The 27,030-nt window shown below is 56.3% G+C and overlaps 2 protein-coding genes and 1 long non-coding RNA gene across 6 annotated transcripts; 1 reads left to right on the top strand and 2 right to left on the bottom strand.

The window, feature by feature from the left end:
- The first annotated feature begins 497 nt into the window (after window positions 1–497).
- Window positions 498–16,206, top strand: LOC125281991 (uncharacterized). Its single transcript, XR_007189081.2, has 3 exons — window positions 498–722; window positions 14,126–14,270; window positions 14,779–16,206. It is a non-coding gene; the product is annotated as an uncharacterized LOC125281991 (long non-coding RNA).
- LOC125281990 (DENN domain-containing protein 3-like) lies at window positions 2,546–13,446 on the bottom strand. Of its 3 annotated transcripts, none has more exons than XM_048215893.2 (4): window positions 13,161–13,446; window positions 12,135–12,249; window positions 9,790–9,932; window positions 2,546–2,860 (listed from the first exon to the last, which is right to left on the bottom strand). In XM_048215893.2, exons 1-4 carry the CDS (start codon window positions 13,321–13,323, stop codon window positions 2,853–2,855), a joined length of 429 nt encoding a protein of 142 aa, XP_048071850.1. In that variant the 5' UTR covers window positions 13,324–13,446; the 3' UTR covers window positions 2,546–2,852. The 3 variants fall into 3 exon arrangements, with proteins under 3 accessions (XP_048071850.1, XP_048071851.1, XP_048071849.1); XM_048215894.2 differs by lacking the exon at window positions 2,546–2,860 and adding an exon at window positions 4,708–6,816; XM_048215892.2 differs by lacking the exon at window positions 2,546–2,860 and having other exon boundaries at window positions 8,404–9,932.
- A 1,676-nt stretch (window positions 16,207–17,882) lies between the features above and the next one.
- Window positions 17,883–20,826, bottom strand: LOC125281989 (translation initiation factor IF-2-like). Of its 2 annotated transcripts, none has more exons than XM_048215889.2 (2): window positions 20,343–20,826; window positions 17,883–18,983 (listed from the first exon to the last, which is right to left on the bottom strand). In XM_048215889.2, the coding sequence occupies exons 1-2, from the start codon at window positions 20,766–20,768 to the stop codon at window positions 18,951–18,953; spliced, it is 459 nt and encodes a 152-aa protein (XP_048071846.1). In that variant the 5' UTR covers window positions 20,769–20,826; the 3' UTR covers window positions 17,883–18,950. The 2 variants fall into 2 exon arrangements, with proteins under 2 accessions (XP_048071846.1, XP_048071847.1); XM_048215890.2 differs by having other exon boundaries at window positions 17,883–17,952; window positions 20,343–20,798.
- Between the last annotated feature and the right edge of the window lie 6,204 nt (window positions 20,827–27,030).

Here is a 27,030-nt window from a genome sequence, read left to right as displayed (position 1 = left end):
GTGTGCAGAGGGGCCCGGGACACCTAACTCCTCGGGGTGGGCAGGAAGCCTGGCGAAGACACGCGCGAGGACTCGGGCCAGGCCCCGGCCCACTGCGGGGCTCGACTGCGCGGGTTCCGACCCTGGGGCTGGGCTGCAGGGCGGCAGGCTAGGGAGGCCCTGCAAAGGGGCCGCGTCCGGGCTGTAGGGGGCAGGGCAGCGGGTGGGAGGGCTTCCCCGAGGTCGGTCCAGCCCCGCCGGCCCAGAGTGCCGCCAGTGGGACCTCCGGGACCTCAGCTCGGCGGGCCGCCCCTCCCGGCCCCCGCCGAGGCTTCCCTGGACCCGGCCACCACATGCGCGCTCAGTCCCTTGCCGTCCTGAATTCCCGGCGCGACTGTCCGGCGCGGTCTCGGAAGCGGAGCCCCGTGGCGTGCAGGGCATGCGCGGGCCGTGGGGCGCATGCCCGGTCCTCCCAGCGGGGGGGCCAAAGATCGGTGCGGGGACTGGGCCCGGCGTGCGCCTTGGCGGTGAAGCCCGGCTCAGCCGGTCGCCGCGCACGCGCGGCCCGCGCCGACGGACGCAGCACGGCCCCGAGGGTGCAAGCCCGCTGCCACCGCTGCCGCCGCCGGGCCGGGACGGCTGTGCGCCCGCGGCGTGAGGCGTGGGAGGGAGGGCCGCCCGTCGGTTCGCGGCGCCGCCTCGCAGTGGTCTGCCCTCGCCTCCCGGCGCCCCGCGCGGTCCGAGTGAGTGCGGGGCTGGGGAGGGGGCCGGGACGCGGGCGGAGGGCCGAGCGGGGCCAACGAGCCGGTCCGCAGGGCGGATGTGGCGGAGACGGCCCCCTCCCGCGCGGGGCTCGGGAGGCCGAGGATGTGGGGAGGCCGGAGAAGTGGGGAGGACGAGGGAGGGGCCCGGGGAGGACGGCGCTGTGGGGAGGACCGGGGCGCGGGCCGGTCGGGAGATGTGGGGCGGACTGGCGGTCTCCGGGAGGACGGGGATGTGGGGAGGCCGGCGTGGGGACACGAGAGGCCAGGGAAGGGGGACGAGGGGGCGGGTTCTGGGAGAACGGGGATGGGTGGAGGACGGACTTGTGGGGAGGTCGGCGGGCTCCGGCAGGCCAGGGGACGAGGGGAGGCTGAGGGCTCGGGTAAACGGGGAGGTTTGGGGGACATGAGAAGGCCTGGGGGGCTTCGTGAAAGATGGGGAGGTTGGTGGATTCGGGGGTCTCGGAGAGACGGAGGGGCTGGAGGCCGGAGCGTACAGGGAGGTTGGGAGCTTGGGGAGGCCAGCTGGCTTTCTTGGGAGCCAGCGGATTGCCTCAAAAACAAAAGGGGGGAGAGAGGAAGGAGGAGGAGGAGGGAAATCCAGAGACGGGGCGTCTTCCAGTAGGATGGTCCACAGCATTACTGAACAACAGAAGCTTAACCAGAGAAACACAAGATCTGGACCGGGACACTGGCTGCTGGGGTCTGCCAAGCCCTTCCCCTGTGCTGGCGGGTGCGGGGTGGTCCCCACACAGAGCCCGGCCCAGGAGGACATGCCCACTTTAGAGCCAAGGAGGCTGAGGCTCAGTAAGGGCTGGCACCTCACTCAAGGCCACAAAACTAGAAAGCAGCCACGGCCAGGCCGGTTAGCAGGCTCCATCAGTGCCGACACCCACACTCTCCTCGCTGGAGCCCCGGGAATTTAAGGGGACTGGCATGTGACACGGGGTCCCGGCGCCCAGAACCCCCCAGCCTCGAAAACACGCGGAGGACTGCAGGAGGATGGTGCAGACCCGCGACAGCACCCCGCGTGCGTGGAGCCCAGAGCACGAGCCCCAGGGACAGGAGTGCCCACCCTCTCCCTGTGGCCAGGGCACGTGGCCCTCCCTGCAGGGCCCTTTGGAAGCCCCTCTCCGCCAGTCCCCGCAGGGGTCACAAGGATCTGACATTCTACAGCAAATGGCCAAGGCCTAACCTTGCTGACTTCTTCAAAGTAGTCGAGGTGGCAGCCCATGAGGAAGGACGTCGGTGCCATGATGAAGTCTAGCATCTGGCGCGACAAGACGGGCACAAACTGTGCTGCCACTGCAGGGGGTGCAGGTAGGCCAGGAAGCACTCGGCGACCAGCGGTAGCAGCGCCCAGCTGGAGGAGAAGAACACCATCCGCTGCTCCATGAGGAGGCACGTTAGGATCTGGGGGAGATCAACGACACCGTGTACACACTTCTGACCACGCGCCATGCACTGAACATGCGTGTGAATGCGCCACCAAAACCACGTGGAGCCTAGGTCTCACCCGGTTTCCCTGCTGTTTGCCAAAACGAAAGCCCCTTTAACCCCCAAAAGCACTGCTTGTAAATGGTGTGCACAGTCCTGAATGTCTGCTTGAAGCCAAAAAGCAACTATTCCCTTGGGGGGCGCCTGGGTGGCACAGCGGTTAAGCGTCTGCCTTCGGCTCAGGGTGTGATCCTGGCGTTATAGGATCGAGCCCCACATCAGGCTCTTCTGCTATGAGCCTGCTTCTTCCTCTCCCACTCCCCCTGCTTGTGTACCCTCTCTCGCTGGCTGTCTCTATCTCTGTCGAATAAATAAAATCTTTAAAAACAAACAAAACAAAACAAAACAAAAAAAGCAACTATTCCCAGTGTGTTGTGGAACATTCGGAACATTCTGGAATGTTCTGGAACACACGTGCCCTGGAATCACCCTCCAGACGATGACAGCTTAGATGCCCCACCAAGCCAACCAGCACGGACGCCCCAGGTCCGGAGGGACGCTTACCTGCCGCCTTTCTCGGGCCTGAAGCACAGCAAGGGCAGGTGAAGGTCCAAGTCGATGACCGGGCTCTCAGGGTCCACGCGGGAGGGAAACACGATCTGTAGTGGCTTCATGTTAAATATCTGTGACGACCAAGTTCCGTAATTAGTTCAGAGAGCCGCTCCCAGCAGAGGCCGAAATGCACTGAGACTCTCCGTTCTGGCACCGAGGGTGTCTGACCTAGGATACGTGTTTGAAGACTCACGCTATCCCCGTATATGTCACAGAACCAAACAGTCCAGAGACACACAGAATTGCTGAGCAAGGCTCAGACGTGAATCAAGTACTGAATGTCTTTTTCGGCCAAACTTCCCTAAACTCTTTACTTCATTAGCAGACTGCCCATCGGCAAAGATAAACTGACACCTGGACATCTGTCCCGATCAGCACAGGTTCTAAGTCAAACACGATCGGGTTACTCTCAGAACACTTACTGCATATTACAAATTCTCTTAGTATTTTCAACGTAATTGTCAAAGCTCTTTAAAGACATGCACTTTAAGAAATCGCTGAGAAAGACTTTATTTTTCTCAATGATGGTATCTCAAAATTACACTTTGATTCAAATTCAGTATCTGCAGAATGCCCCTTCTGTGTAAAAGGACGCGGTAGACGGAGGGGGACGGTAGGGGCCCCTCCACCGAGAAGCCTTCCAGCTCATTGGCAAGTTCGTTCCTGACCGTGGGTGTCAGCCTTTTGGGGGGCACCCAGGAGCGTCCCTGGAGCCCTGGGGACCAGCAGAACGGAGTGACCCAAGTGTGAGGAGCACCGGGCCACAAGCACAGAGAAGATTCGAATCTGAGCACAGAGAAGCTCCCGCCAGGAAAAGTGTGGAAGGAGGATACACGGAGAGATGCGGAGCACTGGCTGGAGAACAAATGTTCGCGTTCCACACGTGCTCACACCTGCATCACCACGGCTCTGCGTGAACGCTCGTGCAAAGAACCTGAGGGCAGGAGAAGCCTTCTTTCTGCAAGGGCCCCCCGACGGCACCGTCTTGTCACCCACTGGCCCACAGAAGCAAGACACATCAGAATCAAGGCGGACGCGCTGTGTGGACAGTAACATCCTTTTTATTTAAAACAAAACACGGTAGAGCAGAGTTACATGCTCCCAGCGGTGATGAACTATGAATCATTGTAAAGTTTATATGAAAAATTCCCCTCAATATTTCAAAAAATAAACGTATCGACCAGCTCCCCAACTACAGGTAGAAACTAATACAAACACCAGTCATTCTACCAGGGACGCTGTTGGGCCCCCGGGATGCCAGCGACCTCACGTGCGTGAGACCCACACCCTCTGAGCTGGGCTCTGCTGTCCACCCCACCTCTCAGGTGAAGAGACTGAGGAGGGAGAGAGATTTCGGGGAAACACTTTCCAAAGTTCAGCTTTGACTGTAGCCCCACGCAGACAATAGGATCCACGCACAAAGCAACACAGGAAGTGAGTCCGGTAGAGTGAGACGGAAAAGGCGCATTTCGCATGCACACCCAGCGACTTGGCCGTGCTCTGAAAGCACGTAAAATCAGACCCGCTGGTGGGCGGAGAAGCGGCAGAGCGGGCCCAGGGACGCGGGTGTCTGCTGCTCTCGGGCCGGTGGTCCAGGCGCCGTCCGCGAAAGGGCACCGAGCCAGGCCTGGTGGAGGCTGGGCGCCACCGCCCCTGACGCAGACAGGAGATGCCCCACCCGGCGCCCACACGCTTGATTCACAGGAACCACAGCTCCTGACCACTAGCTACACAGCATCTCCATCAATGTTTGCTTGTAGTGGGTTCTGGAATTCCATGCTGAATCGGCTCCGGGGTTAGAGAAGAACCTTGGCCTTGCGTTTTTCCAAAACAAGGAACAGCCACAGTGGTTCAACACTCCCAAAGATGGGTCAGGGCCACGTATCAATGAGGACCCCAGAGCTGGTGAGTCCGCACGAGGGGGATCACAGCGGCTAGTCTGAGCCAGACTCGGCTCATTCGGACAAATGCGCAAGAACCAAGACGCAGGCCCTGCTCTGTGAACAGGACAGGCTAACGCCGAAACACGACCCATCCGTTCATTCATTCACTCGACAGCTGTGGGAGCAGCAGGCATGGTAACAGCGTCGCAAACACAGCTCTGAACGGGGCCTTTTCCTCATGCAGCTTAGAGGCCGATGGAGAAGATGGACATTGAACAAAACACACACATGTGCGGGCCCTAACTGCAGACCATGCTGGGCTCTGCAGGAAGGGAGCAGGGCACAGAGAGACGGGTGGGAGGTCACACAGAGGCCATCCCGAAGAACCTGACTTCCAGGAACAGCATATGCAAGGGCCTAGGGGCAGCACCTGCGAGGGACTGAGGGAAATCCAGTGTGGCTGGACAACAGTCACCAAGGGAGTGAGGACATGAGACAGAGCAGGACACTGATACAGGGGCTAGGGATGCAGGACTGCGGCAGCTACGCAGCGAGAAGCCATTGTGGGGTTTTACGCACAAGAGGAGAGTCCAATGGATAGATGTTAACAGTCCCTGCAGCCACTATGCAAAGGATGAACTGAATGAAGGGTCAAGAATGGACGTGGCCAGACCAATGGCTCCCCAAGTCACGCAGGTGGGACCCAGTGGCCCTGCGTGGGGTGGTGGCCGTGGCCAACTAGAGGCAAACGCCGGGAGCTGGCCGGTCAGGGATGAGCCATGGATGGAATGCAGGGGTGAAGAGAAGAGGCATCAAGAACGACCCCCAGGAAACTTTCTCACGGGGGTGGTAAAAGTCGGAGAACCAAATGTGAGCTCATCCAAGACTCCGAGGTACAGAAGATGGGTATGGGTGCGGTTCGTGCATTACTCATGCTCAAAGGCGGAACATAGTACATACGGTTATTAACCCTCAAACTGCCCTGAACTCGGCTTTGTTCACTGCTTAGCCGGTCCTCAGGGAACACTTGTTGAGTGATTAGAGCAAGAACAGAAACTTTGATGACTTCACTGAACCATAAAAAAATACCAATTATCCACATAATAAAGATGAGAGCCTTGCACAAAACAAGAACCCAATAAACGTCCCTACAAAGGTTTCTGGGAGCGGAACCAAGGTCCTGGGGCAACTTGCTCTGTCTCTGGGCCTGGAATGCATCTGGCAGGGTTCCCTCCCCCATCCCACACACTGTAGTGTGATATTAAAAATATACATTTTAAGTTCATGATCACATGTCTCCTGCGAAATAAAATTAATTTTTCAACTGTGAATAATAATACGTAGAGAACCGAGATCTCTATGTCTAAGCTTCCAGAAAGGACTGAGTGAAGCAGAGTCGACATCTATGACCTTCTTCCAGACACTAATCTGGCAGGTGCTTGTTTGAGAACGAGGAAATGCCCGGTGGTTGCGTCAGTCTGGAAGATGCCAGGCCAGACAGGTGTCATCACAGCTCAGCCGTCTTGGCCCATTACTCGGCAAAGGGGGAACGTGGGCTGCCTTTCTGCAACTGTCCTTAGCCCGAAACCCTCACGTGGTGAAAGAGCCAACAACATCTCAGGACGAGCGTGCCAGGGAACCCAGACCCACGGAAACGCTTGGCCACTTATTCAACAACACGGTGGCACTGGGAAAAACCAAAAAATAGGAAGCCAGGTACTTTTCATTAATCACCCCGGACAGGAGAAAACATGAATCAGTTTAATACAATACCCAATATTCCAGACAAATAAACCAAATGAGCCGGTGTGTTAAGCACTAAGGGGGCCCATCACCAGCTCCACACCACGTATCACGGGCCGCCCGGCAAACGCATCTCTAGAAACAGCGTAATTAGATGATTCTGTAAGGAACCTGAGAAGCGTAATTTAAACACCCTGGAACGTAAGAAACAGTTTAAAACATTAAAACCATCGTCGACATAGGACTTTTACTATTCATAAAGAAAAGACAAAATTCCAGATTTAATGACCAAATGAAGCGGTCCAGGCGGCAGGCTAGGTGTCAAAGACAGTTTTGCAGCAAAATCTTTTATGTGATTGTCAACTTCAAAATCTTTACAGAGCTTCAGATGAGTCAATAAACTAAAATAAAAAAAAATCAAATCACAAAATAAGTATGAGTATCCAATTGTCATCTTAGCATTTCTTTTTTTATAATAATTTTTTATTATGTTAGTCACCATACAGTATATCCTTAGTTTTTGATGTAAAGTTCCATGATTCATTACTTGCGTGTAACACCCAGTGCTCCATGCAATACGTGCCCTCCTTACTACCCGTCACAATGGAATATTACTCAGCCATCAGAAAGAACGATTACACAACATTGCAGTGACATGAAGGGGACTGGAGGACATCTTAGCATTTCTAATCAGCGCTGACCTGTCTGCCAGTGCCGGCAGCCCCAGGGCCTTCCAGGCTGGGGGTGGGGGAGGTGGCGGGAGGACACTGACGACAACCCTAGGCCTCAGACAGCAAGGTGAGGCTGCCCAGGGTCAGGACCTGCCTGCACTGGGGCACAGGAGAGGTGGGGCGTGGGGGGATGGGGGCTGGTCATGTTCTGTTTCTTGCTGTGAGTGCTGGTTACACAGCTGGAATTCATGCAATTTTCTGTCTGGGTCATACTTCAGCAGCGAGTAAACATCTCAAAGGAAAGTGCTTGGCCACGTTTGTTTCCCAAATGCATTCTGACTTTTGAAGTACGGTTGGCCCTTGAACAATGTGAGGGGTTAAAGGTGCTCTCCCCCACGCAGTTGAAAACCTGCATAGAACTTCTCAACCCCCCAAAAAACTTAATTGCTGATAGCCCGCTGCTGACCTAAAGCCTTACCGACGACACGAACGATCGATTAACAGGTATTCTGCATGTAATATGCATTATATCCTGTATTCTTAGAATAAAGTAAGCTAGAAAAGAGGAAATGTTTTTAAGAAAATCCTGAGGAAGAGAAAATACATATACAGGACTGTACTGTATTTGTTGAAAAAAATCCAGGTGTATGTGGACGCGCACAGTTCAAACCGCGTTGTTCAAGGCACAGCGGCAAGTGACTGAAACGCGTGACGGACCAGCAGGTGCCTGGGGGCAGGCGGCTGGGAAGCGACCACAGGGTGTAAGGGAACTTTGGGGCGTGGTGAAAATGTTCTCTGTCTTAATGGCAGTGGTGGTGACATGGTGTCTACATTAGGCAAAATTCAGCCAACTGCCCTGGAAACCCCACCTCTGTGCCCTGGGGCGGTCCCCGGCCTCACTCGCCACAGCAGGGCCACAGCAGGGCCCACGCGTGTCCCGCAAGCCAAGCGCTTACGCTGTTACTTTAAGTAACAAATCATAAGTCCGCCTGGGGTCAGTCAGGGCGCCTAGGTGGCGCAGTCGGTTAAGCATCTGACTCTTGATTGGAGCTCAGGTCGCGATCTTAGGGTCATGAGATCAAGCCCGTGTCAGGCTCTGCACTCAGCATGGATCCTGCTTGGGATTCTCTCTCTCTCTCCCTCTGTCCCTCCTCCCTGCTCTCTCTCTCTCTAAAAATAATAAATGAATAAATCTTTAAAAATAATAATAGCTCTTCCTGAAGTTAGTGTCAGGAAATGGAGATAATTCAATATTCTTCCATATTTTAATTATTGTCAAAGAATAGTATCAAGTTAAAAAAAAAAAAAACCAGACTCTCCATAATCTAATTCCCCAAATACAACTAAGCATTCTCTCCCAATTTCTGTCCACACAGAGGCCTAGTTTACACGCCACCATTATAGCAGAAAAACAGATTTTAAAAATCTATAAATCTGTATTTATAAACTGCCTTTTGCATTTCTGTCATCTGTTTTTCTGTTTTCTAGTTCGGGTCATTTAGCAACGACCATCAGGAGACAGAAAACTCGAGGAGCAGGGAAACTGAACACGTTTTTCGAGTTAAATGTTCCTTTGCATTAACGTCTAGCAGGATGGTATTTGTTGCCAGTCACACGTGAATGATCACGCGTACAAAGGCCGAGAAAGTGAAGCAGGTGCTGTCCTCCCCGCAGGCCCGAACCCGTTCCGTTCGAGAAAGGGTGGCATCACCACCCCCAATTCACAGAAGAGGAAACGAGATGGGTGCACAAGCCACCTACCCTCAGGTGCTGAAGATTACCAGTTAATTAACGAAAAGGGACCCTGTCCTAATTTATCATCCTATCACTGCCCACGCCCGGGCAGACATGCCCTACTGAGCACGCAGTCCCGGAGGGAGACCCGGCGAGCGCTCTGTTCTGTGTCGGGGGCAATAAAACGCGGGCTAGACCCAAACTATGGGCAAACACCAGCCACATTTTGAAAACTAAAACATTAAAGCGCTGGAACTTGAGCTCCGAAGGTGGTGAGTTTGGTCAGGAAGGATTCCTGCTCATCCCTCTGACCACAGTGTGAGAACCAAAATGATGGTCTTTCCAGAAGTCTGCGACTTGCCAGGGGTGGAGGGTGGGTATTACGACATTAAGGCAAACCTCCGTTGGCCGCCTCTGTCGTTAACCAAACCACTGAGAATTCCAAGACTAGAACTTTGTGAGAACGAAAACCAGGCGGCCAGGGCGCGTGTGGCCGGGGGATGGACCGTGTCCACACGCCACAATCATCCCCCGACGACAGGCGGCAAGTGCGCCCGACGCGATTCTCTCTAGAGTTTTCAAAACTTCTCTACGTCCTCAGGCTTTCTACTCAATATCATCAGCATTAAGGCACTTCAAGATTCCACCCCAAGAAAAGATAATTCGTTAACTGTCATGAACTTAACAGGACTGACAGCAGCGGCAGCCTGATTTTCTCAGATAACAGGAGGAGAGCTATTTCTGATGGACGTCTTTTTTAAAAAACCAAACAACATAAAATCCTCCATACTAATTTTACTTCCCACAGTTTGGTTTCATCTTCCCTTGTCTGGCAGACCTTCCCCACAGGCTACCGCCTCGGGAAGCCTCTGGGCCTTCACGGGAGCTCCCGTCACCAAACCAGAGCCCGCCCACCACCGCCAGCGCCAGGCGTGGCCTCGCAGACACGCGGGCACCGCACGGGCTCACCAGGACAGGCAGTCCTTGAGGGCGTTGTAGTAGGGGAGCTTGGAGACCACGCACACCGCGAACGGTCCGAAGCAGCCAGCCACGCCCGCGGTCGGCCAGGATGGCTCCCAGTGCGCCTTGCCGTTGTAGAAACACGACTCGTCCTGGAGAGAAAGCAACAGGCCCGTGTCACCCTCCGATCCAGCTGGTCCCAGCTTCTATCCTCAGCAGTGTGGGCCTCTGCAGACAGAAGCGAGAGGGCAGGGGCCCAGACAGCATCCTGCTCCCCCGCCACCCGGCTGGCGCCCCCTCCGGTGTCACCGCAAGTCCCAGTCAGCGTGGATGCCCCCCCTGTGTCACTGGGAGTCCCAGTCCTCGCAGATGCCCCCCTCCCCCAGTGTGTGATGTGCTGAGGTGGCAGAGACAATGACACGTCCCGACCCCAGATGGGAACACAGTGAGAACACAGTAAGACACAGAAGGAGCCATGGGCTCTGCTTACACAGGAAAAAAGCTCCAGCACTGGGCCATATGTGTGTGTGTTGGCGGGGGAGGGGGTGTTCTCAGCTGGAGAAAAGTACCGGCACCGAGATTCCAGAAGGCACAGACCACTGCAGAGCTTACGAGTGGCGCATCACTGAGGGCCACAGTCTGGCCCCCGTGGAGGGTTGTTTGGGGTTTTTCAGTAGGGACGGCGGACCGTGATAACAGCTCCACCTGGGGATGGTGTGAACGCGAGGGTCTTGCAAGACAGGGGGAGAGCCCGGCAAGCAGTGGGCACGCCATTCGTCTACCCACCAACATTGAACCAAGGCCCTCAAGTCAGTGTGCTGGGCCCCCAGGCAAGTCCCCTCACCTCCCTGTGCGACTGCCTGCTCCCTCAGCGGTAAAATGGGGATGATGCTGAGAGTTCCCAGCCCCGTTCGCTGTGGATTAAATGAACGACTGTGCAGGAGGGTCGTCGGCACCGGGCTGAGCACACGGGCAGCTGGCATATGAGGACCACAGTGCCGTCTGCACTCCGGGCGGGGCTGCGCGTGCAGTCCACGGAAAGACAGGAGCGCAGGACAGGGCGTGGCTGGTCACTGGGCACGAGGGGAGGTGGGGAGGCCAGCATGTAGGGCCCAGAGTCACCCCGAAACCACGCAGGCACTGAGAGGATGGGCGAGGGGTCACGCACACCCCAGCAGCCAGGTGTAGTGGGGGAGTCACAGGCAAAGCAGAGGCTGTGACCTTTTTAAAATGTATTTAAGGATAAGAGAAATAACATGTACTTCTCATAGCGATCACTTCACAGACAGGCTCCCAAGCACCTTCCTGAATAATCCAGCCTCCCATCCTGTCTCTGCCGGAAGCGCTGGCCAGGGAGGGGCAGGAACTCGGCCCCCGGCTCGTCTCCCACCCCTACCTAACCCAGGCAAGCAGGCAGGCCGCCAACGCCGCAGGCCCAGCAGCCCGCACACACGGCCATGAGGGGTGGCCTCCCCGCGCTGCCCACTGCCCACCCTAGTCCAGGGGTCCAGGGGACGCCTAGTCCAGACACGGAGGTCGCGCACTCAGACATCAGCAGAATGCTGGACTCCCACAGGTTTCCGAGGCACATCCACAGGCGTGAAGGGACAGAGCCCATCGAGTTGAGCCTTATGCCGTGACACTTAGGGATAATTCTCCCAGCACACCTGGCCCAGCCTCTGACGGCAGAGTGGGGAGGAACAACCGGGCAGCCACCGCCCCCTCGGTGTGGGATTCCTGGACTTCCCCAGGGTAAAGCACTGCTGCTTCTGGAAACCCTCTGGACACAGGCCGTGGGTCACCCCGCCTCTTCAGGTGCACGGCGGCCCCCGCGACCTCCAGGGGCCGGCTGGCTCGCACTCGTGGCCCTGCCGGGCGGGGGAGGGCCAAGTCATGCTCTGGAGGCCCAAAGCCGTCACCCCGCATACAAGAACACAAATGTCCCTCCACGGACATGTGGGAAACAAGCTGTGGCTCACATACACTGGGCGGTAGGACTCGGCCATAAGGACAGAGGCGCTGCTGCCCCAACGTGGATGAACTCTGACCCCATCCACTGAGTGCACGAAGCCAGACACAGAAGCCACATGCAGCCTGAGTCCACTGACACCAGGTGTCCGAAGCAGGCAAACCCATGTGGGCAGAACGGGGGCCGGGGGCCGGGGGCGGGACTTCCGGGGTGATGAACGACTTTTGCAACCAGACGTGGCAGGGGCTGCCCGCCAGCGGGAGTGTACTTAGTGCCACTGACCCACGCACGCTAACATGATTACAATCGTGGTGATTGCGGGAAGCGTGTTTCAGCAAAAATAAACACCAGCAGATTTCAGAGGGAATTCACGGCATTCACGTACGTGCGGGGGTCGGGAGTACTGGGCAACCACGGCATACTTCTGTTCCCACAGACATCGGTCAGCACCAGGAAGTGGACAGAGTCCTCCTTCGGTTCGGAGGCCACGTACACGCCCCCTGCGGGTAGAGAAAGGAGAGGAAATCTCGGCCCGGCCCCGTGGCATCCACCTCCGAGGCTGGGCTCTCCGTGAGCCCACTTTGCGGCCTACAGAACCTGTCCTCGCCCTGCCAGCTGTGGCACTTGGGGGGTCGGGCCGCCAGCCAGCCGTGGCCCCCTCCGTCCCTCCGTGGGTGCCCATTTCTCAGCCACCCTCTGTGCTCTGCAGAATTTAGCGAAGGAACATAAGAACAACCGCAGACAAACCCTCTGGGGTGTGCCTGGGGGAGGCGACCGTTTCTGAGCATGGCAGGTGCAGGGGTTGTCCCAGCTGTCCCCGGGTTGTAATCCCTGAGACCGGGAGACAGCAGCCATTCCCGATGGAACCTCCCAGACAGGGAATGACGGACGGGAAGTCCCTAGTCTGAGTCTTCTACACCAGCCACTCAGCGTTTCTCAAAGACCAGTGGAAAACATGAGGGCCACCCACTGCCGGGAACAGGCCAGGTGGGGAAAGCATGTGAGCCCGGGCTGCAGGCCCCGGGGTCCCCAGAAAACAGGGGCCAGGGAGCCCGGCGGAAGTGCACTCTGGGGGGAGATGCTGCAGGCTAACTGGACTCATCCTGACCCACCGGCCGGACCTCTGGAAGACGGGCCTGTCAATCAGAAGTGAAAATCCTTGGAAAGCACCTCTACCAACCGTGCTGGCGATCCCGACAGCCCTTCGTCTGGGATTCGCTCTCCAAAACATGGGGGCTGCACTATTGGGCTGCACGTCCTTCAGCTCCCAAACCCCCAAGATTAAGAGAACTGAGACCTGCAGTTTGGCCTCGGGGCTGCCAGGGGTAACCAGCCCCCCGTCTGTCACCCTTTCTTGACTTGGTTTCTAGAAAGCACCGTGGGGGAGTTGGGAAAGCAGGGCGGGGGATACCTGGGAAGCAGAGCTGAGGCAGGCCAAGCAGGTCCACACCGTTGGAGACACTAATGTCTTCAGGAGGGAGGCCCTTCCAGGGCTCCGTTTTGGGCTTGTCCCTCTTCTTTCTGAAGGAGCGCCTTCTGGTCTTGCTCGGAGTCGCGGAGGGGGCACCAGCCATCTGACTGTCATCCTTACTGACGAAAGGAGGCACAAAAACCGACAGGACCTCCAGATCGAGAGAAGAGGGGCTGCTGACCCCCTGCTTCAGGGACACCTAAAGGGAGTAATACGAGTAAGCCAACAGCGCTCACCCTTGCTCCGCTGTGCGCCTTCTGTCCAAGCACCCACTGTCGCTCTGTTCCCCTTCGACCCGCCAGAGTGCCGGTTCCTCACCCACGTGTGTGTGTGGCCTCACCCACCAGTGGCCCAGGACAGGAAGGACGGCAAAGAAGCTGCTTTTAGGGACCCATCAGGCCATGCGTTCAGGCAAGTCACCCACAGCACAGGGTCTGGCTCTCCGGCTGCCCCTGGGCACACAGCCCGGCAGTTGCCAGCCCAGGACTGACAGGCAGACCTCAGTTCACATCCAGCTCTGCTTGGACTGCAGCAGCGAACGCCGCATCCCTGAGCTTCCCTCTCAAGGGGGCAAGGTCGCGGGTCAAAGGCTCAACCCCAGCCCCCACACCAGAGGCCCCAGTGCCCTCCCAGGTTGGGGGGGGCCGCATACTGTCCAGCCCAGTACAGATGGGGTGCCGGCGTCATGCCCCATGCCAGTGGTCCTGTTGCCACTGACCTGGGGACACGGACCGAGGGGTGAGAAGAAGGACTGCCGGCCTCAGAGAGAAGAGACACACCCTTCCTCCAGCAACCAAACGGTCACCCCAGGTCTACACAACAGGGTCATTCAGCCTGAACACTTTCGAACTTTAACTTGGTACCTGATTTTTACAAAACCTTTTGTCTTTTCTGTCTTCCCCCAGATAATATGAAGAGCACGGGCTCTGCCTCCGACCTCCGTTCTGTCTAGCTACGATGCCTGAGACGGGCCACTCCGCAGAGGCAGTTGCCGGGCTGCTCCCCGAGCTCCCAGAAGAGGTCAACAGGCCGTGACAGAGAAACGGGCAGGTCAGCTCCAAGCTAGTGGAGAAACAGAAGTCAAGGGCAGGATTCGCTGGGTGGCAAGCATGTGGGAAGGTGGGAGGACGCCGGGGTGGGGTGGGCTGCGCGGAATCAAAGATCTCTGAGGGACTCAGAGAGGGCATCAGGAAGGACATCGTTGTCACCAGGAGAAATGGAATTGTCACCGGCAGGGAAGGGACAGCCAGCATCACCGTTTCAGTAAGAATCGTGGAGCCAAAGGGGAACTCTTACCCTTGAGAGGATTCATACAAGGAACTCCCATCAGTAAATACACTCTCTAAACTCAAAAAGCTTATTTTTATTCTGTATAATTTAAATTCAGGCAATAATTTCTTTATATTTGGAAAAAAGTTTAGTACCAGTGGGAACAAAGACCAAACATGGGAAATCCATAGTACTGGATAATGTTTACATCTTTCTGTATCAGGCATGAAAGGAAACCACGTCTTGAGTTCTATAAAACCTTTCTAAAACTTTCCTTATCACCATCCAGCAGTTCGGACCTACTTAACTATGAAAGTATGCACGTCCGCTCCTTCCTCACGTCAAACATCACATCGGTGAGCACTGGGCACAGGTGGTCACACCGTGAAGCCGGCCCCTTGCCTGCAAACCCCCCTCTGCTCTTCCCCTCTGCCCTGACGCTCCTGGGTAGGGCCCCGGCAGACCCCTCCTTCCAGGCTGTGACCCCCCCAGGGCTGACTCCTTGCCCCTCCTCAAGTGCCCCGCCTGGCTGGCAGTCTCCACACTCACATGGTGTCCTCACCTAGGGACGGCGCCCAGAGTCCCACTGCCAGCTCAGACCTCTTGCCAGTCCCAGACCGCACCCAGCTGCCTCCAGACATAAGGCAGGTCCCTTAAACTCACAGCTTCAAAAATTAAGCTCCTGCTGATTTCCCTAAAACCCAAGCTTCCGCCCATATGCTTGCCTGTGATAAAGACAGTGACCCTCGGGTCTTCGGAGCCACCAACCGCAGAAAGGTCTCTGAAAGCAGCCCCAGTGCCAGCCCAGCTGCGCACCTGCAGACCAAGCAGCCACCCACCCCGGGACTTAGAGCAGCTACAGACTCCACAAACTAATCCTTCAAGGGTTCTGCCATGAGAATGGCATCGCCTCCTCCCGCCCGGCCCAGGACGCCCCACCCGCACTGTCCACTCTCACAAAGGGGGGACACCTGGGTGGCTCAGTCGGTGAAGCGTCTGCCTTCGGCTCAGGTCATGATCTCAGGGTCCTGGGATGGAGCCCCAGGTCCGGCTCCCTGCTCAGCGGGGAGCCTGCTTCTCCCTCTCCCTCTGTGCCTCTCCCCTCCCCGCTGTGTTCACTCTCTCTCAAATAAATAAATAAATAAATAAATAAATAAATAAATAAAAATCTTAAAAAACAGAACACATGTGACCTCATCACCTGCCCCAACGGGCGGTGGCTCCTGCCACTGGCACCAGCTTTTTACCCCTGCAGACCCTTCGATGGATCCAAACCAGCCTCACACACCATCCCTGTCCCTCCACCAGCATGAAAATGGAATCTGTTTCCATACATTACCGTTATTACCACGTATTCCATGTATGTGGCACACGTGTGCTACGTCACAGGGCAGGACGACGACCTGCATCGTACGCCTGAGCAGCAGGCCAGCCTGCTTCCAAAGCCAGGGTGCCCCCAAAGCCGTGCCCCGCTGAACCTCTCGGTCTCCAGACACAAGCGCCCATGGTCCAACGCTGTGCTTTTTCCCTGCTCTCCACTCCGCTGGACTCGTGCTCACCCCCTCCCCGCTCCTCCTCTTCACCAGGGATGCCCCCTCCACCCCCACTGGAGGGAGACTTTCCTCACCTGCAGCCAGGACAAGGCGCCTCTTCTAGACCATCAAGCCCCTGGCTCCTCACCTTCTTCCACCACCTCCACCTCCCCTCCTCACCTCCTACAGCACCTCCTTCCATCACCTTCACCTCTCGTCCTCACCTCCTACAGCACCTCCTTCCATCACCTCCACCTCACCTCCTCACCTCCTACAGCACCTCCTTCCATCACCTCCACCTCCCCTCCTCACCACCTACAGCACCTCCTTCCACCTCCCCTGCACCTCCTCCCTCCTCACCTCCTACAGGACCTCGTTCCACCACCTCCACCTCCCCTCCTCACCTCCTTCAGCACCTCCTTCCACCTCCCCTTCACCTCCTCCCTCCTCACCTCCTACAGCACCTCCTTCCATCACCTCCACCTCCCCTCCTCACCTCCTACAGCACCTCCTTCCATCACCTCCACCTCCCCTCCTCACCTCCTACAGCACCTCCTTCCATCACCTCCACCTCCCCTCCTCACCTCCTACAGCACCTCCTTCCACCTCCCCTGCACCTCCTCCCTCCTCACCTCCTAGAGCACCTCCTTCCGCCTCCCCCTGCCCTGGCTCAGCACCTAGAGCACTGATGCCTTCCACGTTGTACTCTATCACCTTCAGAGCTGTTGGTGGGCTGGGCCGGGGACTGTGTGGTCTCTCTGTGTCCCCACATTCAGCCAGCCGACGGCTCTCAGCGGAGGTTGCTCATCCATTCACATCCTCGCGCTCCGCGACCTCTTAGAGCGCAGCAGTCCGGATGCTGAAGGGAATGCGGTCATCATGCTAACGGCAGGAGACTACCTCTCGCCCCGCCATTTATCTAGTCCCTTAAAGTAAGATGGCCTAAATTCAGCCAACTTGGCATTTGGCCATACATCTCACATCTGTTTTTCCACTGAACGTATGTCCTTGCGTCTTTTCTGGTTGGATAAGCAATACAGTCTCATGTTAAAAGCTAACGACAATACAGGAAGAATAAAATACATAAGAATAGAAAGGAAAGGCCTTCCCCCTAATTCCACGAAACGGTGGGTAATACTATGCACAGCGGAGATTACAGCCTTCCCGTTTCTTATGTGCGTATATATCAATATGATTTGTCCCCCTACATACAATCATCTCCTTTTACTGGTTCCACTAGCTTTTTTCTCCACTTCAGCATATGGGGTGGCTGATTCCCTGTCACAGCTGTATGGTGCCACACGGGGACGACGCAGTAACAGCCCTACCGAGGGACAGCTGGCGTGCTCTCTTCTTCGTCACACGCACAACCTGAGCAAAGGCAGCGGTGAGCAGTGTCTGCCATACATACGTGCACGTGTCCGACTGGGTCATCAGAGTAAGTTCCTGAACGCACAGTCCTGGATCCCAGAGCATTGCAACGGCCCCTCCCCTACGGGCGAGACAAGGTCTGTTCTCACAGCCTGGGGACAGTCACTCCTGCTCTTCTCTTGCCCACACTGATTTACTAACCCCTCCCCGGGAACAACCATTTCAGTCCAAAAAACCAGAGCTAATTAAAAAGTGAGACACACACACCCTAATTGATAGCATCACAGATTTATTTCTTATTCTTTTTTTTTAGATTTCATTTATTCATTTGAAAGAGAGAGAGACAGCCCGTGAGAGAGGGAACACAGGCAGGGGGAGTGGGAGAGGAAGAAGCAGGCTCCTAGCGGAGGAGCCTGATGTGGGGCTCGATCCCAGAACGCCGGGATCACGCCCTGAGCCGAAGGCACACGCTTAATGACTGAGCCACCCAGGCGCCCCCACAGATTTATTTCTGTTAGATTATAGAGCGGCACTGATCTTCACACAGGATGGGCCATAATCTGTGAAATAAAACAGAAAACAGATTTGTTTAGCGCTCTAGAACTTGCTGTCCACCACCGTTAATAGCCACGTGGCTATTGAAATTGAAATTAAAATTCAGTGAAGTGTAAAATCCAGTTCCTCAGTGGCACTAGCCATGCCTCAAGCACCTGGTAGCCATGTGTGGCTAGTGGCCGACACACGGATGGCACAGATGAGGAACACTGGCGTCATCACTCAGAAAGTTCTGGTGGACAGCGCTGCTCTAGAAACCGAAAGCCTGGACGCTCTCCACCAAGAACCGCTACAATGTTGCCTTCACACCAAGAATTACGCCAGTGAGCTACTCGAGGCACGGAGCTCTCGGCCCACTCGGAGGGTTAGTGGTGGATCCTTCCACACCCCACGCCTCGTCTCCACGGCAACCACGGAGTAGAGAGAGATGTAACCAAGCCAGAACCTCCCATGGGGTGGACGTATTCTCCAAGTCTTTGTCACTACCCTCACAAAACACCACCCATCTAAGAAATGAAATGGAAAGTTAGGACTCCTTACTACCCTACCAGGAAGTGGAATGTTTCTCATACCTCCAGGCTTGTTTTCATCTGTCACCGAGCAGGAATGCCTCAACGACAGAGAAATGGTGATTTTCAGAGTTATAAAAAAAGCCTCAGACGTTAGAAATAGAACTGCTATAACAGCAGAGTGGCCAAGTGAAGTCACATGTTTAGGTAACTGTAACGTCAACATCGGCCTTAAAGGAGGCTCAGCCCAGGAAGTTGGATCCGTCCCGAAAGGCTGCCTTTTTCCTACTCCAAATATTTGCGCTCCACCTCTTGCTGAACCCCTAACAGAATCAGCGTGTAGGATAAAAAGGGTAATAGCTAAAATGCAGAGTAGCAAACTGCCACTTGCCTGGGAAAGCCGTGGCCTATTTGGGGCAGGAAAGCACCACCGTGCCATTCACCCTGCTCTCGAGACACGTCTCACCCTGGGGCAACCAACATGCATGCCGAAATCACCCAAGAAGCAACTGAAACCAGGTCATTTCCTATCAGAAGAAAAAGGAGGCAATGCCATTGGCAAATTAGAGGCAGGGAGATAACTCAGTCGATGAGGGTCAGAGGAGACAGAGGTCAAAAGGGGATGCAGACATCACCGGGATTTGGGGAGTAAGAAAGGAGGAGGGAAATGCAGAACCCATCGAAGTTGGCTCTGTATTAAGGGAGACAGGTCGCCTGGGTGGCTCAGTCAGTTAAGCATCTGCCTTCTGCTCAGGTCATGATCCCGGGGTCCTGGGTCCCTGCTCAGCGGGGAGTCTGCTTCTCCTTCTCCCTCTGCCCCAGCCCCTCTCCTGCTCTATCTCTCTCTCCCTCACTCAATAAATCTTAAAAAAAAAAAAAAAAGCTAAGGAGACTACCAAGACATTAAGAGACATTTATCCAGTTAATTTGAGCAATATCTAGCTTCTCCTGATGACCTCAACCCTTTCCGCTGCACCCCTAAATACTCGGGTGCCTTCCTGTGCCTCTCACTGCTGTTGTCCAGAATGAGATGAGGACTTGCCCAGGTAACTGGGCGGTAGAGCCGGAATCTCGGAGTACTCTGGGCATCACCACTAACCAGAGAAAAATCCACAGATAGAGTCATATGGACATCCTGGACCAAGAGAAAAAGAGGGCCACAAACCAATTCAAAAGAAAGCCTGGGTTACACAACCAAGAAAAAGCAGGGGCACAGTAAAGAAACACAGAGAATGAGAGTGTCCAAAACTGCTGCTTTCCGGGAAAAGGGTTTGTCACTCTGGCTGCTAGCACACAGAGAAAGAGAAAAGGGCCCCGGGCGGGGGGGGGGGGGGGGGGGGGGGAGTAGGCAGCCTTTTCTGCAAGCGAGAAAAACAGTTAGGTTTCATCGCAAAATGACTAAATGCAGAACATTTGAAAGTGCCCCTTACATCTAAAACCCCAAACCTCACGATGCTGTGCCTGGCACAGCACCCACCACCGAGGAGACAGTAAGTCCGGGATAATGAATGAAATCCTTTCTTCCGCGACGACGTAACCCCAGGCGCCCCGGCGCACCCCCGCCTCCCCCCATCAGCCGCCTTCACCCTGCCCAGGTGTGCTTCCCGAAGCCGGAGCGGCCGAAGGCGGAGCACCTGTAGGCGCGTCCTCCGAGCCCCCGCTCTTCTCCGGCGAGGGCTCCCCAGTCCGCAGACCCCCGCGACTCCTCCGCGGCCAGGACAGCCACGGTCCTCGCACCGGGCGGGCTGCGGTGGAGGGGGGGTCTGGCCGGAGCCCCGAGCACCGCCCCCACCCCGCAGACGCCCGGGATGCCGGGGCCAGACCCGCGCTCCGATCGTAGCCGCCGCCCGGCCGCGCCCCGCCTCCGTTTCCCCACCGGCCCCTACCTGCTCGGGGCCGCGGAGGCTGTCCCGGGAGGGCCCCAGCAGCGCGCACGACTCCAGCAGCCCTGAGGGCAGCGTCAGGTGCTGCGGTGCGGCCTCCGCCATAGCTGCTTGGCTGCTGCGGCCCGCTGGGCGCACCCCACTCGGGCGCCTGGGGCCGCCGACCCCGACCCCAGCCCCGCGCCCCGCGCAGCGCCGCCTGCACAGCACCCAGGCGCCCCACAGCCAGCCGCCGGGTCCCCGCAATGAGCGGTCGGTGGAGCGGAACCTCCCCGGGGGAGGGGCCTCTTGGGGTCGGGGCCTCCATGGGGGCGTGGCCGGCTGCGGCGCGCGGGGTCCGGTGGGGACGGGGCCTCCATGGGGGCGTGGCCGGCTGCGGCACGCGGGGTCCGGTGGGGGCGGCCGCGGGGCCCCGCGCCAGGTCGTCATTTCCTTACCGGCTCGCGGATCCTGGCGCGTGCGCCGTGTCTGTTCGCGCGCATTCGCCCCATTGGCCCCGCCCCACCGGCAGCCCCCTTCCCGGGGAACGGAGGGAAGTGGGCGGTGTCCCCAAGTGGCAGGCGAGAGCGCCCAGCCCCCGGGGCCCAGGGCGTGAAAGTCACCTGCTCTGGGGAGCCCCGGGCCGGCTCTACAGGGCGAGGAGAGACCTAGGCCTGGCGCGACCCCGGCTCTCGCTGCCTCCTGGAAGCCCTCCTGTGCCCTGGACTGCGGAGTTGGTCGGGCGTGGACGGCAGAAAAGGCTGGTGGGGAAGGGGTAGAAAGATCCATTCCTGGTTAACCCGGTTAACCTTGCTGGCTCTGTCTAGTGAGAGGTTGAGCAACATTCGGCAGGAAACCCCGCGGGGTGGGCACGGCTGGAATGGATGGAGCCTGGGAGCACAGAGATGAGGAGGGTCTGAGAGGAGACAGGGCCCGTACCTGGCCAGCTCCAGACTGGCCTGATCCCGGGGGACCGTGGGCCTCCCCCAGCCACAGACTGGGCCCAGGAGGCTGGCTTTCGTGGCTGATCCCAGTCCCAGCTCTGCCTGCCCGCCAACCTTGGCACATCCCTATCCCTCTCTGCAGGCCAGCATAAGCATCTATAAAACCGAGCGGGTAGGGCACTTCGGTGGCTCAGTGGGTTAAGTGTGTGCCTTGGGCTCAGGTCATGATCCTGGGGTCCTGGGATTGAGCCCCACATTGAGAGCTCTGCTCATAGGTGAGCCTGCTTCTCCCTCTACTGCTCCCCCTGCTTGTGCTCTCTCACTCTAGCTCTCTCAAATACATAAATAAATAAAATATTAAAAAAAAAAAGCGGGAAATGATATGAAAGGAACTTTTCTAGTTCTAATAATCCATGATTCATTTTTTAAAAACCACAAATGTTTAATAATAATGTCAAACATCTGTCATCAGCCTAAGATGAAAAGGAACAAAGCAATGTCAGAATCACAAGGGGGATGGGTGGGCCTGGACCTGGGAGTGCAGTATTCCTCCAACCTTCCCAGCCTGGTGAGGCCCTCACTGCCCGCAGCCTGACTCGTGGGTTCCGAGTTTCACTCACTAAGTCACCTATTTATTGGCTGTGGGTCACTGCTGGTTCTCACTTAGGTCTGGCATCCGCGATCTCATTGGTAGTTACCAATGAGACAAGTAGTTACAGTCGCTGACTTCCAAAGCAGGACAGATTTTGCTCATACTTGTCTGGCTCTCTCCGTGGTGTTTTCGTTGTTGGTGGCCTCAGCACAGGGCAGAGTGGAGATACCCATGAACCCCCAGTGCCCAGGAAAGGCTCACTGAGGCGGCTTGGAGGCATGAGCCACTCCAGGAAGGCAGCAAAGCCCTGGGCTCTAGGGACCTGGCCTGGAGCCTGGCTCTTGTGCGAGCTGTGGGACAGCCAAGCTCTTCACTGGCCCTAAGCCTCGGCGGCTTCCTGTTTGTTCAAAAGCTGCTGGGTGTGGTCAGGACTCGGGGAGGTAAACACTTGGCGGCTGTCAAGAAGACCTAAGTGAGGCTCGGGTGAGAGCAGTGTCCCTTTTCCTTCAAGAGCTGCAAGGGTGGGTTTGAGGAAGGGAGCTTCTGGTGTGAACGGGTCCGGGCCTGGCTCCCGCCGTGCACGGGGCCTGCGAGGTTCTGCTTCTCTGGGCTTCACCCTTAACACCCGAGAAGGCCACAGGTCCTCCACAGGGCTCCTTCTTTACCCTGTGCTTTTCGGTGAGTCCCCAGTGCTCGTGCTGCAGACGCCTGCCCTGTCCTTGAGTGCTGATGGGATTGGACACAGAAGTGCAGATAACCAGCCACCAAAGGCACAGGTGGAAAAGCCACATAACGGCCATCTAGAGGCAGAAGATGCAGGCAAGGGAGAAGCGGGAGCACGCAGAGCCTGGCTAACGGGGCCACCTGCAAGGGCGTAACACCGCCCCACGCTGGAGCCAGGGAAGGGACAGGTCGGACTGGCTGCAGAGCTCGCTGTTACAGGGGCTCTTGCTGCGGGCACCCCCATCCCTAGGAGCAGCCTTGCTGCTCTGTCTCACTCTCAGGATTACTGTGAAGAGCAAAGGAGAAAATAGATATGAAAATTGTTTGTAAACCGTAAAGGACAGAGGCAAAAATAGGGGGATGGGCACACCGTTGTGAGTAATGCTGAACAACACCGAACTGTCGACTTCGAAAAGGTTACTTTTACGCTATGGAGTTTCATCTCAATAAATTTTTTTTAATGGAGTTTATTTTTTTAAAAGGTTTATTATTTAGCGTGTGCAGTGTGGGGGAGGGGCAAAAAGAAGGAGAGAATCTCCAGCAGATTTCCGGTAGGGCTGGATCCCACAACCCCAAGACCCCCACCTGAGCCAAAACCAAGAGTCTGACGCCGACCGACTGCACCACCCAGGCATCCCTCTAACGGAGTTTAGGAGGACCCGGTCTCAAACTGTGCTATATAGCAGCACGCCTTGTGCGTTTTAGCAGTGGTTTAGGTGTTAAAATTCTTTTAAATATAGGGAATAGAGGGAAGCTTCATGACGTTGGATTTGGCAATGATTTCTTGCATATGACAGAAAAAACACAGCCAATGAAAGAGAGAGAAACTGACTTCATCAAAATTAAAACCTTTTTGTGCATCAAAGGATTCTATTAAGAGCATGAAAAGGCAATCCACCGAAGGGGACAAATATTTGCCTGTTCCCTTATCTGTAAAACAGGGATGACCCCCACCTCACCGGCTGTTGGAAAAATTGAACCTACCGGTGACTGTGGAAGAGCCTCGTGCAGAGAGCGGGGACATTTGAATATTTACAAGTCCGACCCGGGAGGCATATGGGCCTTTCGAAGTCTGGGCCCCCATGTTGCCAGCCCCACCCCTCCCTGAGCCTGTCCTGCACTACCCAGACTTGGTCAGGGCCCCCCCACCAAATGCATGGTGCTTTCCGCCTCCCTGCAGGGCTGCCCAGAGCACACCTCGGCCGAGGGCTGCACCTGTGTTCTCCTACCTCCTCCCCCAGTGGGAGGGGCTATTTCCCTCCAAGCTACAACCCTGAACTCAGGGTTCCGGCCTCCTCATTCTCATACCCCTGCTGCAAATCCTGATTCCAATATGTGCTGTCTTTGACCTTGGGCAAGTGACTTTCTCTCTCTGGGCCTCGGTTTCTTGTCTGTAAGATGGAATAGTACTACCTACTTTGCAGGGTTGTTCTGAGGGTCCAGCGTCACATACACCACGGTCGATGGTCAGGTGCGATCGGCATGACCTTCTGCTCTCATGGTTTATAGGAATCATCTACAGGGCCAGTCCTCTGACTTAATGGTAAGTGGACACTGGGTCATGTTGACATGTATAACCGTAAGCGTCCACACACGACAGAGCCGAAATGCCCACTGCAGCGTTCGGGTGCTCGTCACCATGTTCCAGCCGGTGTTTATTGTCCTCAAATCATTGCCCTTTTTACACCTCTGGCCGAGAGCTCCAGAGGTAATGTGAGTTTCTTCCATCAAGAGTTGAGGTGCCCCATTGCCCTTAAACCTGGTTGCAAATTATTTGACTCTTAACCTATGAAACTTTAATCCTTTGTGTGTGTGTGACACGTGTTCATGAGAAAATACATTTAAGCAAAAAGAAAAAGCTCACACCACCCAGGATAAGCAGTTAAGTTTTTGATGTACGTCCATACACACACATGCTCCGCCCACACAGTTTGGGATTTAGTCCTACATTTGTGAGCTGATACTAAACAGACTGCTGTGTAATCTGTTGTGTTTTGCTTTACAGTCTAGAATGAATATACTTTCACGCAGATGTGTGAAATCTTCCAGTTGAAAAACAGACCTGGAGAACAGGTCAAAATACAAAATCCAGTGTGATGCTGGTAACAAGGAAAGGACCTAACACGAAATTCCACCAGATGATTAAAAGTAAAACAAAGGTCAGGGGTACCCCAGAAACGCTAACAGAAAGAAATCAAGGGCCAGATTTTCACATGAGGCAAAGCAGGAACTCAAGGCCTAGAGCACACACGGTGAGGACAGCTGAGGGAGTGTCTTGGCCTACGAGGCACCAACACAAACTTGTTTCTGACTCTTCTTCTCTCTTCCCTAAGCCTTTCGGGCTCAGCTACTCCTCTTGTCCTTTCTCCAGGGTCCAAATGCCCCAGGGGCGTGTCCTCTTTCCACCCGTGGCCAGGCTGGGTCCGCCCTCCCCGGAGGTTTTCTGTGTGACCTCCTTCTGCTCCCAGGGCATAGCTTCCGGAGGACAGGCTGTCTTGGCCTTTGGCACTTCATCCGATGTTCGCCTACCGAGCATTCTTCTATTTCTTTGGAATAAATTAATCCTGCAGGGATCCAGAGCATTTTCCTCCCCCAGGGCCCAGGAGAACAAGTGTTCTGGAAGGATCCGGGGCACTTCTTTCCTTCTCCAGCAACACGGAACTGCACTACAGCTAAAACAGTTAAATTATTTATTCCTCACAAAAGTCCTGAGCTGAGGGCTAGCTGGTTTTCCACGTGAAAATATAAGCCAGGCTTTGACTTTTCTTGGTAAAGTTTACATATCCATAAACAAAGAAAAACATGAGTCTGAATAAAGAGTTTTCTCCGGGGAACGAGAGGGCCAGCACATCAGGAGAAAATGTTCGCTATGAAGAAGTCAGACGTGACCGCTCCCAGACCCAAGCTGTCCGAAGGCGCTCGCTGGGAAGCCGCTTCCCCTCCTGAGCCTTCGCGTGCTCGGTTCTATTGGGATGTTTACTGAGCACCTACTATACGTCTGGTTCTGTGATAATAGCTGGGCCCGCAAAGAATAAAATACAAGCCCTCCCCGGCCCTCCCCCCGGAGCTCCCTGGGCAGCAAGTGCATACCCAGGGAAGAGAGGGGGGCAGAGGCGCTAGGAATCAGAGCAGGGCTCCGGCGGGGGGCTCGGGCAAGAGGAGAAAGCCCTGAGACCAGCCAGGAAGGTAAAGAGGCATTTTCCAGGGAGAAAAGGCCTGGAGAGCACGGCAGGCAAGGCAGTGGGGACGGTGTGGCGTGTGCAGAGCCCCACAAGCAAGTCCTTGGGTCCCGCAGCTGAGGAGCTGGTGGGCAGGTCTGTCCTGCCATTGGCTCTGCCCTGGCCCCGGAACAGGGTCCAGTGCATGGGCTCCAGCGCACATTGGAGAGGGATGAAGACAGCGGGAGAGGGGGCGGGGGCCAGGTTGGGAAGGCTCAGGCGCCATGCTTGGGAGGCTGGCATCTGTCCTGGGGATGGTGGCAAGAGGCTGAGGACTTGGCCCAGGAAGACATGGGGCCAGTGAGGTATTTGAGGAGACTGACCCAGGCTGCAGGGCAGAGGCCGGAAGTGGGATCTGAGCTCTACAGTCATCAGGCTGGTGAGCGAGGGGTCCGAGTGAGCAGTGGGTGCAGAGTGGGGAGGGCCCAGAGTGAGGAACCCTTGGGAGGCAGGATGGCAGGACAGGGACGGGGCTGGGGGGGAGGTGTGAGTCCAGGCTTCTCCTCTGTGGCCCCACAGATGACGGGCCCCCGTGCCACCTCCCCAGCGTGGACAACACCGTCCTCTAGAGGCCTGATGTTCTGCCCTCGTGCTGGTCTGTCCACTCCCAGGGCAGGGACTGTGGCTGAGATGCCCACTCCCTTGGAGCCCAGCACAGTGATCGCACAGGAAGATCTCTCTTGTCGGGACCAGGCGGGTGAGCGGGGCAGAGGAGCCTCAGAGGGACAGATGACCTTGACGGACTTGTGAGCATCTAAATGGGGCATCCTGGGGGCTGGGTGTGTGTGTGCATGTGTGTGCACGCGTGGTGAGCAACTCGTGTACTCCTGTGCCTCGGGCTGGGCCTCTTTCGTCCGCTCCCATGGTGCAGAAGGACAGGGATTGTGAGAGAGCCAGGGCGCAGCTCCAGCAGAGGGGACGCGGAACGGCTGCACAGCCGATGAAGCCCGAGCGCCCTCCGGAGAGATGGGGTCGCAGCAAAGCCACGGGGCCGCCACGCCTCAGGGGGGCCGCCTTGCCAAATGCCTCCGACCTGCCCAGACAGCCCACCCTAAGCAGCTAGAGCCCCGCTGTCGAAAGTAGTTTTCTCTTTCAAATATTCGTAAATGAGAGGAAGCCATGTGTTGGTAAATGCTTACCGCCGGTTCACTCGGAGACTGCGTAATCTCTGAGCTCAGCATCTCACAGGGTTTGCACGGGTCCAAAGGGCAGCCCTTCACCCTGGCCTCAGGTCC

This window comes from Ursus arctos, unplaced genomic scaffold (genome assembly GCF_023065955.2).
Source record: "Ursus arctos isolate Adak ecotype North America unplaced genomic scaffold, UrsArc2.0 scaffold_16, whole genome shotgun sequence".
NCBI classification, from domain to species: Eukaryota; Metazoa; Chordata; class Mammalia; order Carnivora; family Ursidae; genus Ursus; species Ursus arctos.
The sequence above is the reverse complement of the archived record's forward strand: the minus strand, read 5'-3'. Positions and strand labels throughout refer to the sequence as shown.

Bases quoted from the DNA above. Each gene is read 5' to 3' on its own strand.
- LOC125281989 (XM_048215889.2), bottom strand. From the start codon at position 20,768: ATGACGACCTGGCGCGGGGCCCCGCGGCCGCCCCCACCGGACCCCGCG. The intron at 18,984-20,342 runs GTAGGGGCCGGT...TTCTTCTGATAG, and splicing joins GCCTCCGCGGCCCCGAGCAG to GAAATGACCTGGTTTCAGTT.
- LOC125281990 (XM_048215892.2), bottom strand. From the start codon at position 13,323: ATGGCTGGTGCCCCCTCCGCGACTCCGAGCAAGACCAGAAGGCGCTCC. The intron at 12,250-13,160 runs GTATCCCCCGCC...CTCTACCCGCAG, and splicing joins GCCTCAGCTCTGCTTCCCAG to GGGGCGTGTACGTGGCCTCC. The intron at 9,933-12,134 runs GTACGTGAATGC...CTTTCTCTCCAG, and splicing joins AGTACTCCCGACCCCCGCAC to GACGAGTCGTGTTTCTACAA.